At 39.2% G+C, this 13483-nt stretch overlaps 1 protein-coding gene across 6 annotated transcripts in view; it reads left to right on the top strand.

The window, feature by feature from the left end:
• arb2a (ARB2 cotranscriptional regulator A) overlaps positions 1-13483 on the top strand; it is a 137136-nt gene that overhangs the window by 5588 nt on the left and 118065 nt on the right. For all 6 annotated transcript variants that reach the window (XM_067519827.1, XM_067519832.1, XM_067519829.1 and 3 more), the window contains 2 exons: positions 11404-11469; positions 12948-13139. In XM_067519827.1, coding sequence (XP_067375928.1) covers positions 11404-11469; positions 12948-13139 — 258 coding nt within the window. The remainder of the gene's footprint in view (positions 1-11403; positions 11470-12947; positions 13140-13483) is intronic.

Raw genomic sequence — 13483 nt, 5'->3', positions numbered from 1 at the left:
TTACTGTTACTTAAAGTGCTCACCGAAGCTGGTGTTTGTACACAGCCAAAGCTTTTTTTTTTGTGAGGGAAGAAGCTCAACTCGTGGCTGTTCAACTGCAAGAGGTTTTTATGTTTTCCTGCCAGACCTAGAAAATTCAGCTCTTTTCAGACATGATATGGTCATTTTTGTTTGCCACTTGTCTTACACACTATGGCATTTGTATTAAAGTTGCTTTCACTATTTATATTACAGACTTAGTGAATTGCAATTTATCTTGTTTTTTAATATGTTAAATACTGGTGCTGCAGAATGGATTCAATAGAGAGGTTTCTTGTGTTCCAGGTTTCTGTCAGATTAGAATAGTGAAGGTTTACAAGAATTGTAAAAGCCATGGTCTCATAAGTCATACGCGCACAAAGGATATCACTTGATCACTTGCATGTCTAGTTGAACAGTAACTAGTGTTTGAAGATGTGAAGATGTTTTTCACATAACTAACCCAGTTAGATGTGTCAGTTGGACATTGACACATCTACTGATTCTGAGCAGGACCCTGAATCAGATTTAAAATCCACAGTAGAATAGAAGAGAGGAATCACAGCCTTCTATATACTGTAGGGTCCTATACACTGCATATGGTGGCAAAATGGACTCTGAAAGCTATGTTTAGTATCATTTACTGGATTCTAATGCCGAGAGATTCAAAATCCAGCTGACACATTTCTAAAGTTTTTCTTGATGTTCTTGAGAATTCTGTGGTTGTCCAATTTCTTCACTTTTTTCCAATCATACACCATCTTAAAGTCCACCTCTTATTCACTCCAACACTGCTAACACATGCACAAGACATTAAGACAATGAGACAAATGTTCTTTTGTAATCTGTTTTATTTGCAACCCTCGCTATGTTGCTTTTAATTGTTTTGTGCATTACTTTGAAGTTCAAAGTAAAGTGATAGACCCTTTTGTGGGATTACCTGGGTGTTTTTTATTCTTTCTAATGGAGGTATACAGTAGCTCCTTTGAGAGACAGCCTTCTGTGAAGGTTTTTTACCCCTCTTTTCTTTTGCCTGCTCAGGCACTATCTACCAACATCTAAAAAGGCTATAGAAACAAACATTTGGTAGCGAAAAGCAGACGTCCCGAAAGAACACACAGACATTTAAACTAAGTGAACTCAAGCATCTGATGGGGGGTGGGGGGCACACACTTGGATGAAACAAATAAACATCAAGCAGGATGTATGCAAATTTTATTCATCCTATGATTAAAAAATGACAGAAGCATTTTCTTTAGAGACAAATAAAGGAAACTGTGTCAATCAGTGTTCATATGAGCTTGTGTAATGAGAACAGATACTGAATGAGTTGTGGTGCAGGAGATTAACTGGCTGAGAAGAAAAGAACACCACCTGAATAAGCAGTATTATCTGTCTGTTGTTTTTAGGCCACAGATGGTTCAAGAAAATGAATACTGTACCTCATACAGCTTTGCAAGTACAAATGCATTGTTTTTGCTTGTAAGAAATATACCCAATTATAAATAGACACAATTGTATGCTTTTGGTTGTAAAAGTAGGTTTTGCTGCTTAGTCAGCCTCTGTATATGTGAGTGTGTCACTCAGTCGTCCGGTACCAGCGTGCTTGTTTCCTGATTCTGCCTGGCCAACATATGTACATGTATTTGTGGAAAATTCCTCCTTGTATGTCATAGTTTATCCGTCTAGCCTTTTCTCTCATTCTTCCGTTTCATTTCTGCATCGGGAAGGATGAGAGGTTTTTTCGGATGTCATGAGCTTCTATGCAGACAGGCCTTTTTATGGGCCAACACACCCCACTACTCTCTATCAACCTGCCACCTGGGTCAGTCTAAAAACTAGCCACAATTCAGCCCGAGAGCTATGAGAGACTGCACAAGGACATGGGTGCATGTGTTTGCCCCTGGCAGTGTGAATAGAGTGGCAACATCATTGCCCCCTAATGTTCGCTCCCCTTCCTATCTGTCCCTCCTTCCTCCATACCTCCATCCATCTCTCCCTCCCTAATCTCAGTATCTTCACGGTTGTGTATTTTATGTGGAGGACTCTGTGTGTGCCTGTTGTGTGTTTGTGCACGTGTGTGAAGGGGTTGGGGGTGGCGGCTGTATTGTCAGACACATCACAGCACCAGATGTCCAATTTGCACTTCAGCCTCGTCTGAATGGAGGGACGGTTAGAAAGAGGGAGAACGAGGATGTTGGTGTGATGGCCTCCAAGCAAAAGAAAGAGATGGGAACAGAATTTGGTTTGAGCAGTGAATAATTTTTCTCTCTTCCCTTTTCATCAGTAAAAATTATTTCAGAAATCTTTGTATATATTTATGCTTTGATGTGGAGAGAGTTGCAGATACTATCTGAGAGACTGGAATCTTACTGCATGCAGTATTGGGTATATTTCTATAGATATAAGTAGAGGGTTAACTTACGCACCTGAATTGCAATTGTAATTGTGAAAAACATCTGAGAAAAACCACTAGCCCCAAAGTTATATTAGTTTGAAATCCTTGTTAAAATTATGAATACAGTAATAGTCATTCAATAAAACTAAAAGCAAAACGTTTTAGATTTTTGAATTACAACTGGGTGTACTACTTACAATTAAGTGTACAATAGAAAAACATTTGGCAACCATCAGTAGTAGAGAGAGAAGGTTGAACTGACAGACTGTAGGAGTGTAATGTTGCAGAAACATAAACATGCAAGCATAAATTGGAAGTGTTGGATTGCATATTCTACATCAAACACATGCATACATGGCTACATGAATATACAGCTTACAATTGTTTTAGGTAGGTGTACAAAAGGGAAGGGAGGAAATTGGTATTCGTGCACAATGTTTAAAAAGAAGTTAGGAACAAGGGTAATAAATAAAAATTAAATTCCACAAATTTAACTATTTGAATAAACATGACCACAGTGTATTGTGTTGCAAAATGTTCTACAGAATCATTCGCTTTAGAGAGAGACATTTTGAATGTTCTTTTAGGGAACCTGATAATTAAATATTGGACTAAAATAAAAACTTGATTATTTGGGAGATGTAGCCGTTTTTCTTTTTGCAAATACAAAAGGACATCTATGATTCTCTGTCGCTGGATAAATGAGACAAATAAGAAGTCTGGACCTGAAATAGCCATTTACGTTGTAAATGCACCCCATTAAAGAGCTTAAGCACTGACTAGGATCTCTGTTACTTACATTAACCCCAGTTTGAAAATTTTTGCATTGGTATAAAGTATTCTTCTACTTCTTCTCCTTATTTTATATTCTGCTTAGTCAAAAAACAGACAAAAGCTAAAACATTATACAAAATAAGACCCACAGACTGTTGCTGTATTGATGTTTTTTGTCTTAGGTGTTGACTGTTGTTTGCAAAAGTGTTGCTCGGTGCTGCAGGGTCACCTCAGCCTATGTAGGTGTCAGTTGTAGTCTAATTCCTGTGATTCGGTGATGAATTTCTCTGATAGAAGACAAGCATAGGGTCTGGCCCAGATGGAGCTCCATTAAGCTGTTAATAAATGAGGATTCTTCTCTGCTCTGCCTGCATCTGTGGAATGGAAGTTACTCACAAATTTGTAAATACATACACACGCGCACACACACACTCATACAAACACAGTCAGAACAGAATATTATAATGAAGTAAAGCTAGCCAGATGGCTGAATTAGAAAGTCGTCGCTCTGTCTGTCTGTCTCTGTCTCGCTCTCTCTCATTTCTCTCTCTTTTCATCTCTCTCTTTTTGTATGTCTCTTGTCTTGTCTTACACTGTCTATCTGACATTGTTTTCTCTTTCTGTCTCCCCCTGTTTTTACATTATGCATGTTGGTTGTTGTCATAGCAGTGTCTATTTTGTTTGGTGGTGATAAATGACAATATACACATTAAATAACAAAATAAAGCATATCGTATTATATATACATTATGACTTTTACCACCTAAAACTAATAATTTATGATTGAGTCCAAGTGGACTCAATGGACTCAGTTTGTGCCAAGTCTGAAGAAATAACCTTTAAGTCACATTCACATGACTAGGAGGGACAAAAGGGACAGACATGATGTCATTATGACCGTGACAACCAAGGAGTTTGTTCTTGAGTCCAGGTGTTTGTATCATATTTGAAGGAGTTCCCTTAAGACGCCACTGTGATACTACATTCAGAAGAAAGTAAGGAATGTGGGGCCACAATGACCTTAACCTTTGGCCTCCTGTCAAGATGTAAAATGGCGACATAAACAGCGCTTTTCAATGTTGCTTCTTATTCACCCATTCACACACACTCACACACTGGCTGCTATGCAAGGTACTCACCTGACCCACTGGAAGCAACTTTGGGTTCAGTCCCAAATACAGGATATGTTCCATATACAGGAATGTAACGTACAGATGGATATACAATTGGAAAAAAAATCTGGCTGTTGAGGGTGCGATGGCATGAATGTCATGTATTTTAGGATTAGTCATTTTTTAAATCATTTTTTCCATTAGATGCTACAGTATGTTTTTCTCTACCATAAACCACTATTGATAAACAACTCTACCTACATAAGCAATAAAAAGTCAGGCTGCAGGCATGAAGTGTTTTGGTAGTCCCACAGTGGGAACTCTGAAGAAAGGCCTCTGTACTGTACTTAAACCACTAGGAGGCCCCGTAGCAGTCGTGGACCATTTTGTCGGGAAGCTAATGGGATCTCTCTGAAGAGGGACTATAAATGACAGCTGTCTGCCCTGATTCACTGACTGCCATCACGTCTCCATTCCCAAAACACTTAAACACTGCTGCTGCAGCTTCTGCTGAGAGCAAGGAGGAGGAAGCAGACACAGTCAGATCAAAATTGTTGCAAGGAGTGGGTGAGGTGGATTTGAGTTGATGAAAGAGAAGCGAATTGGACAGGGGATGGAGGGGTAGAGGGCTGGTAGTTACTTGGGCATATTTCGCTATTGCCAGTACCCACGGTGGCATATAGTACTTAGCTTTGAACTAGTCCACTGCCGACTTTCCAGTTAACACCTGAGGAAGTCATTACGATGCCATTAGAATGAGTAGGGCAGGGAGGAAGGAGTGAGAGAGGGATATCTATGTTAACTGTAAACAGGCTTGTCTTTCAGTGTGCCTGAGAACTTTGTCTCCCCCTGGAGAGCCCTGTCTCTTCAGACAGAAGAGACAGAGACCTCATGGGAATTGCACCACTCTCTGTCTCTTTCCCATGTGGACTGACAGATCACAAACCTACACAATAGGCCCTATTTTAATACCACTTTTGGTTGGAACACGAAGCTGACTTAAAATAAACAACCTTTCTGTTGCCTCATGCTCTCTCTCATTTTTGTAGTCTCTCGCTCTTTCTGAGTATGCTATGCTGTTGTTGTGCTGCATTGTTTGGGGGATTTTCTTCTTTTTGCTTTTTCTATCTCTCCTATTCTCTGGAGAAGAAGTAATGCTTTCCTGGGTGCAACCAGTGATACTGCATGGAGCAGCTCTCAGCTTCATTATATAAACAGCTTTGATGCCTTTTTTTCCTCTCTGGCTTCTATAGCTAAGTGGCTTGTAGAGAGGGCTCTGGACTAAAGAGACAAGAGGTGTGTGTCTGTAAACTGGAAGCCTCACAAGACTAAGACTATGACTTTTGATTTCTTAAACTTTTTCTTTGTGAAGTGGTTGCATTTTCAGCTGAATATTACCTGGACTGGGCCCTTTTTACTATCTCATGTTTATTTCAATTTCTAAATTGGTTGCATATTACACTGTGGCTGACATTAAATTAAAGTCTTAAATATATTTTCATGAAAATCCCCTGATAAACAGTTGATCAAGTTTCATGATTTCCATTGCACTTGACCATGTCAGGTCATCCTTTAACTTCTGTACTTACCTATTATCATCCTCTGTTAAATATCATACCTTTCTCACCCTATTCCCTATACTCTTTGTTCTTTTGCTTCCCGTTCTTCATCTCGTTGTCTTTCCCTTCTTTTGATTGTTTTCTTTACCTCCTAACCCGGTTCTCTACCTCCCCGTCCATGTTTTGTGTGTGGCCGGGAAAGATCATCTCCTTATTGCCTTAGGTGTGGTCAGCTAGGCATTCCGATTTTAATCACTGACAGAACACACACTTGCATGTACACACACACACACACACACACACACACACACACTCACAGTACTGTGCATACATAGTGTGGGAGGTCTTTCTTAACTTGCAGCATTAGTGGTCTTCATTAAGACCTTGGCTTGTAAGAACGATGAAGTTTGGTATGGGGATGACCTGAGGTTTGCACAGAGCTGATGTCACTGCCCACCCAGGTAAAGACCTCTTATCAAGGCCGTGTATTGTATTGTGCTCTCTCTCCCTTTGTCCCCCTGTTTTCATACTTTCTCTTAGCTGGTCACTGCAGTATGACTTTGCACGAGACTTTGGCTCTTGGGGATTTTTTCTTCATCTCACCCTTCTTGTCTTCCTTCTTTCCTCCCACTGACCCCTCCTCTTAGTCCCTTCCTTCCTCCTTGATCCCACTCTTGTTGCTTTATTGCTACACTTCCTCTACACAAGCAAACTACAGACAAGTGGTGACCTCAGCTGAAGAAGGTCTATTCCTGACTCTCCCATGATCGCTGTCACAGTCATGTAGAAAGCTTGCTGTTGTTTGAAGATATATCATCAGCCAGCTGTTCTAGAAGATGACTGAAACTCAACTTTTACCCTGTCTGCTCTTTTTAACATTGTTGCAAATGTTTCTTATACTGTCAATTTTTTTTGGTTAAATTTTTTTTTTTACACAGAAAAATCTTAGCAAAACAAACCAAAAGGCATCAGAACATGTTGAGCAAGATCTGTCTTAATATTTCAGTGCAAATTTTGCAATTCTTCCATGCTTCATAATAGGTTTTCACTTGTAGGAAGATTTACAGGGATAGAACAGGATCTTCTTGTGTTCACTTTTGTTTTAAATCCATTTTACCAATACAGTATTTGGAAAAGACTTATTCTTGCGTGACTTCCAGTGATGCCTTTTGGTTCACTTGGATTTGTGTGAAAAGGATACTGGACCCACGGGAAAACAAACCAAGGTGACAACGCCGTCCACTGAGCAGAGCAAACAAATTGTAGGCTTAAAAAATGCACTAAGCATTAATTGACATTTAAGAGGATAACATATTTGTTGCAGATAAGGACATTCTAAATAAGTTTATAGTCGGAAACCTATTTTGTTTGCTTTCTTTTCTCTATCATCCCCCCCTTCATTCTCTCTGTGTGTCTTAATATTGTTTGTCAAATTCACTCCTCATGCTTCTCCTTTCCTCCAATGCACTCAGGGTTGCTTCCTGCAGGCATTTCATTAAAGCACTAATAACACATTGGTAATTAGGTGACAAAGAGGCTTTTCTTATTGTACTGATCAGCTGCTGTGACATAGTCATCAGAGGCCCACACAGAAGGATGTTGGCTTTATATTTGCATCAGGACATGTTTGTCATTTTTTTGTTGTATGTTTTTTGTTCTCAGTCTGTGCTTTCCCCTTTTCAACTCATCCTTTTGATCTAGATATTGTTTGCTGAAAAGGTCATCTGGTTGCATTTTTGAACTAAAGCACACAGATGCCCACACATATATACAAACTTTTATATTGCAATAGATTCTTATTTATGATATCATTATCCTTTTATCAGAGAAGATACATTCACAATTTGAAAGTCTTGTATTCTTTCCACTTTTCTCACTCTTCTCTTGTTGAGCCTCTCTCCTTATTTTATATCAGATGGTTCTCGAGCCACCTGAGGCACTGAACAAATAACGTAGTGCAAATGAAATTTCCTGTGAGGCTTATTGATGTCATTAAACACTAGCATACCTAGGCGCAGAATCATTTTAGTCTTCATCAGACAGGCTGACATTTTAGTGAATTAGCTCTTTGAGGTTTTGTGGGTTTGGGTGAGGTGGGGTTGTTTTAGCCCCCCCACCCTTTTCATGGGGTCAAATGGTGGAATCGATCATCTCATTTTGTCCGTCTGCTGGCCCGTGATTGGCTGTCATAAGGCTAATATGTGTGTCTGGTGTGTAATGTTTTTTTTTCTTGCATGTTGTTCTGCAACTAGTAAATCAAGTTAGTGTTGAGTTTCTTTTAGGCATAAAAGAGCACGACAGTATGGCAGTTGTCATGGGAATTCAGATTTGACTTTAAAGCAAGAACCTAATTTTTATTCCTCTTGTTGAATTTTCCCTTTTTCTTGACCATTTGTTCTGACGGAAAACTCATATATGCAGTAGATATCTTGCATGTGTGGTTCGGAATATGTAATTTAGTGTTTTTTTATAATTTCATTGCTATTGACATTTTAGTATTTGGCCCATAGAAAACAATTTCCCACAATACTAGGCACACCCATTACTTTTTCACTTTCTGGTACTAATCCATTATATTTTTTCACTATCATGTGAGCAGGGAGGGCAGAGATTTTCTCACTTCTCTGACTGAGTGTATCTTCCTTGCTTTTAGAAACCGCAAGATGTGTTTTTCTATTGACATGATCAGCGGTGCTTGAAAGATGGGGAACTTCTTAGAATATTCTGTGTTTCTAAATAAGTATGATGAACATGCAATGTTTTTTTCTGGTCCTTGTACTAAACAAAGAGAACCCATTTAAACATAAGAGACAAATTATTAATTGTGGATAATGATCCAATCATAAAATTCGTGTGACGAAAGTATGTGAACCAGAGTTAGGTATTTCCATTAATGGAATGCCGTTTAGGTCCTGCCTTATTTAAGGCTAAAGCACAGATTAAGGAGATTTCTGAAGACCTTAGGCTACATTCACATTACAGACAATAACGCTCAACTCAGATTTTTTTTTTCGGATACAATATTCTTATATCGATTATTGTATCTCGTTCATGTTTATTAGTTAGTTAAGTGTTAAGCTCTGATTTAAATGCTGTTGCACTCCTAAATCGACATGCTCACAAAATTTTTACCAAATATGAGCCACATACTTACAACATTAAAATTCCATTTTTCCTCAAAATCTGCTTGGATGCACTATTTTTCTTCTAGTTTGGCTTTAACAGAACCTTCTCCATAAATGTCTTAGAAAACTGAAGCAGCTTCATCTCTCCACACATCCCCCTCTGTTATTGATCTTCTCTGTTTATATTTACTGGACTGAGATGTGGACATTGCATGGAATTTGCTCATGTGCACAGAAGTCAGACAAAATGGCCAATATGAATTCTGATCTGACCATTCTCACAGCATTTGCATTGTGAGATGAAATATCTATGACCACATATGCAACTTGTAACATGTATGTGCAGTATGTATGTATGTATGTATGTATGTATGTATGTATGTGCTCAATTACAATGAAGGTTGTTCTCCTTTTTAGTGTTTTGAGCAAGTCAAAATTTTTATCCAATTTTTTTAAAACTGCATGAACACAACACAAGACATGATTCAAAAACAGATTTATTTCAACCCATGTTGTTCCCCAATAACTAGGGCCCTATGCCCCATATTAATAAAAAAAACCTCACAAGCAAGATTTAAATCTTTTTTATATATTGTAAACATATGGCATATAGGACCAGGGGCATCTACAGTAACTAAAAGTAAGGCCTCCCCATAGTAATGACATATTAGGCTCAAAAGGCTTCTAAAATACAGGTGGCCTACACTCTGTACTGTATTGTAACATACAGACAACGCATTGACACACAATGTGGCTTTTATGAAGATATGGCATTACTTTTTTAATGTAAAGTCTGTGCACAAAGACAAGCAAAAAAGAGTGTCACTGAGGTAACATGACTGTCTTTGTTTGGTATTATTTCATTATGTTCACCTTGTCTTCATCTGCTGTGGCCACTATTACTCCAGTTCTTTTTCTAGCAAAGTCAACACACATGCAGGTTTGCCTAAGGAAACGGTGACAACTGACATTGCTGTTATAGCTCCAGAGAACCACTGGTACTGCCCTTAGAGTGACAGCAGAGGAAATACTAATATTCATTGTAAAGAGAGTTTTGCAAACTAAGCTGCCTAGTAGTCCACCTCAAATTCATTAGAAGACTCTTCTAATAATGCATAGATTTCAACTTTGTGTGGCGTGTTTATGGTCTAATCCACCAAGCAGCAATTTGCTCACTGCTACCCCAAGAAGTCAGGGGAGAAGATCACAATTCAGTGCGTGTTCAGTATCATTTCCATTTCCAAAACTTGCAATTTGCAAAACATAGCAAATGGAAATATGTTGTGATAAATTACACAGTACAGAATAAATTAATTAGGACCAATTTGCTATGGTAATTGCTGAGAACGGCAATTGAATCGTACTTCCACCCCCCAACCATCAGGGGCAGGAGTGTCGAGATTGCTGATTGGTGGAAAAGTACGTAAAGAGGCTGTATTCAAAATAATTTCTGAATGTTGCACACAAAGATGAGGTTTTTGCTTTATTAAAGGTGTATCTAAGCATAGTGGACCACCTTTCCAAGAGTAATCTCTAAGTGGTTGGTTTTGCTTGACTACCTGAGGGTTTTAGGGTTTTTTTTTCTTCTTTTTTTTGGCGTTTTTTTTAGTTTAAGAGCGCTCACTGGCTTCTACAACAAAAAAAGTGAGACTTCACCGCAAAGCAGGCCAGCATGTTTCTCAGCTCTCCCTGTGGTCCATTTGCCCATCACTGTATTGTTGAAACATCATCACAGCAACAATGGCTCCAACACAGCTCACTGCCTCTGGTGATGTGCCTTTCATCTGTAATCACTCTTAAGTTTTCTTTCTCTTGCAACTGATCAAAAATCTAAATCTGTTCCAGTAAGTGCATCTCTTTGTTCTTAGCTAAACAGGATATAGGCAGAAAAAGAAAGAAAGAAGAAATAAAGAAAATGAATAAGAAAGTTGTTAATGTCGCTGAACCATGAAAGGCTTGGCCTGGGGTTGGGATGACTCGGTATACAAGGTTCTTTAGTGCTGTAGCTGTGGGGATAAACATAACTTACATCAGCCCTTTGCTTGTACAGGAGATTTCCTCTCCTGGCACTTACAACCTCAACACTCACTGCACTGTGATTCACACATACACACACTCATAAACACACACTCATAATCACACACACACACCACGATCCGGACCCCTTAAATTACATACTCGCACACACACCAGAGGGTAAACAAGGGTTTTGAATACTGCTCTTTATACTGTTTGCAAGCATGACAGTGGCTGTGATTACATGTTCACACATACTGTACACACGGTTTAGTTGGGTTTTGTTAGATGGATTTGTATCAACAGCAGTACAAACATATTAATTGTATTGGTGCTATCGGTGTAATGCCTGACTGTGTGTATGTTCTGTGTTTTTTATTTTTTTATTTTTTCCTTTCCAGATCATCACTCACTATGTTTATGAGCTGTTGGAGAAAAAGTGCAACATGACTAAAGCAATCCTGCCAGTAAGTACCCAAAGTGAAAAGAGAAATTTTCCACTTTGATTTATGCCCTTGAAGATTAAAGAGAGTATTAAAAATGAAAATTGACATAAATGCTTCAGCTTCAGTGTGATTATGATATTGTGTCCTGTTTAAAAAATAATGAAAAGGGGATTGTGAGGAGTCAGCTCTCCTCATTTCTATATCAGTCTTTGTCATTCTCTTTCTGTCTCACTCAGTTTCTTGCTTCTTGCTTCTTACTCCCTCTCTTTCTTTTGCCCCCTCCACTTCCCACATCCTTTGTATAAAAGTGTCTCCTCAACAAATTAACTGTATTGTGACGTGTCATTTCAAAGGCACAGAGGCACAGCATGCTGATGCTTAATCTGTTTTGCATTCATTTGCACTGAAGGGGACTTTCTACCCTGCGATTATGGAGTTATTCTTTGCCCAGCTCATCCGGGCTCAGTGCACACACTTGATCCCTTTTATTTGTTGTTGGAAGGATGTTAGTCTCTTTTTGCACCCCTCCCCCTTTTAACTATCCAGCCCTGTTCCTCTTCTGTTTAAAAAAGTTGTGATCATTTTTCAGGCTGCATTTATGGGGATGTTAGGCAGTGCTGGTGTTAAGAAGCATAGTAGCACAGTTAGCTCTGCCACTAACAGTCTCCATAAATCACCAAGCCTGGGACTCAGCGCCTTTCATTAGCCCCTATACACTTTTACTGGTTTATCTGCCTGCCCTATTTATCTCATTATTCCTATGGAAAATTGCTCTGTTCTGCTTTTCTGTTGCCCACCCGCCTGCGTGTATATGGCGTGCGTATGTGTGTATTTGTGTGTTAGTGGTGGGTCTGTCCACCTGCATGGCATTGAACTTGTGACCGGAGATTTTAAGAAGATTAACCACAGCCAAGTATAGGGAGAGGGAATGAGGGTGCACAAGAGAATAAAGGGTAAGATTTTCTCCCCCACTCGGCTCTCTTTGTCTGCTCGGATTAGGTTCTTGCAGCTGCCACCCATGGCTTTTATGGACAGTGTTTGTCTCCTTAGAGATTCTTCCAGGCATATTTGGGAGGGATGCAAAGACGCATTGGATGTGGACATAGCACATGCACAGACACAAATGCTTAGTTACTCATTGAGCCCCCTTCCCTGTCTGTATTACTGTCTCCCTCAGTTTTAATCACACAAAGGCTGTTTTGTAATCATGACTATTGATGATTAGTGTACTGATGCATATGAGATTTTTAATTTCAAAGGCCACAGAGGAGAAGACTGTTTCTCCTTAAACTCATGCATGTTGTAAATAGAAACAGCAAAGATTTGTTTTGATTGAGTTAAATCCCCACCGGATTATGAAGTCATATGCAAAACATGTTCATCAATTTGGAAATAATAATAATACATCAACATATTTTCTTTGGGTTTTTTCAAGGATTGATTTTAATAGCAAAGTACGTCAGTGGCACATGGTAACTGAATATTTCTCAAACATTTAGGTGGATGCTACAGAAGATGAGCCTACTAGTTTTATCTACCTGAGCTCAGATGCATTGTCTAACCCATCCAAGCTGCTGGTTCTCATCCAAGGCAGCGGCGTGGTGCGCGCTGGTCAGTGGGCCCGTAGACTAATCATCAACCAGGATCTGGAATCAGGGACACAGATCCCCTTCATCACCAGAGCCATGGAGGTAGGGGCACAACAAAAACAACCTATTTTGTTGATTGTTGGACTGATTTTCTGGTCTGGTCTTGGCTGAATACACACACACACACACACACACACACACACACACACACACACACACACACACACACACAAAAATGCACATAACTTGTTATAATATTTATTTTGCAGCCATTAAACTTTACATCCAACCCTGAAGTTTTGTTTTACTTTTAGTGTCTTTTGCAAGGAGTATAAAATGTGACACATTTAATACATCTAGGGTTTTGTGAATCTAGCATAAATAATAAAACACACCACATAGTGGCCCCACCACTACCAAAGTGGTTAGCCTGATGGGATATTGGT

Source organism: Channa argus, chromosome 11 (genome assembly GCF_033026475.1).
Source record: "Channa argus isolate prfri chromosome 11, Channa argus male v1.0, whole genome shotgun sequence".
Taxonomy (NCBI): domain Eukaryota; kingdom Metazoa; phylum Chordata; class Actinopteri; order Anabantiformes; family Channidae; genus Channa; species Channa argus.
Note: the sequence above shows the minus strand (reverse complement) of the source record. Positions and strands in the feature narration are given on the sequence as shown.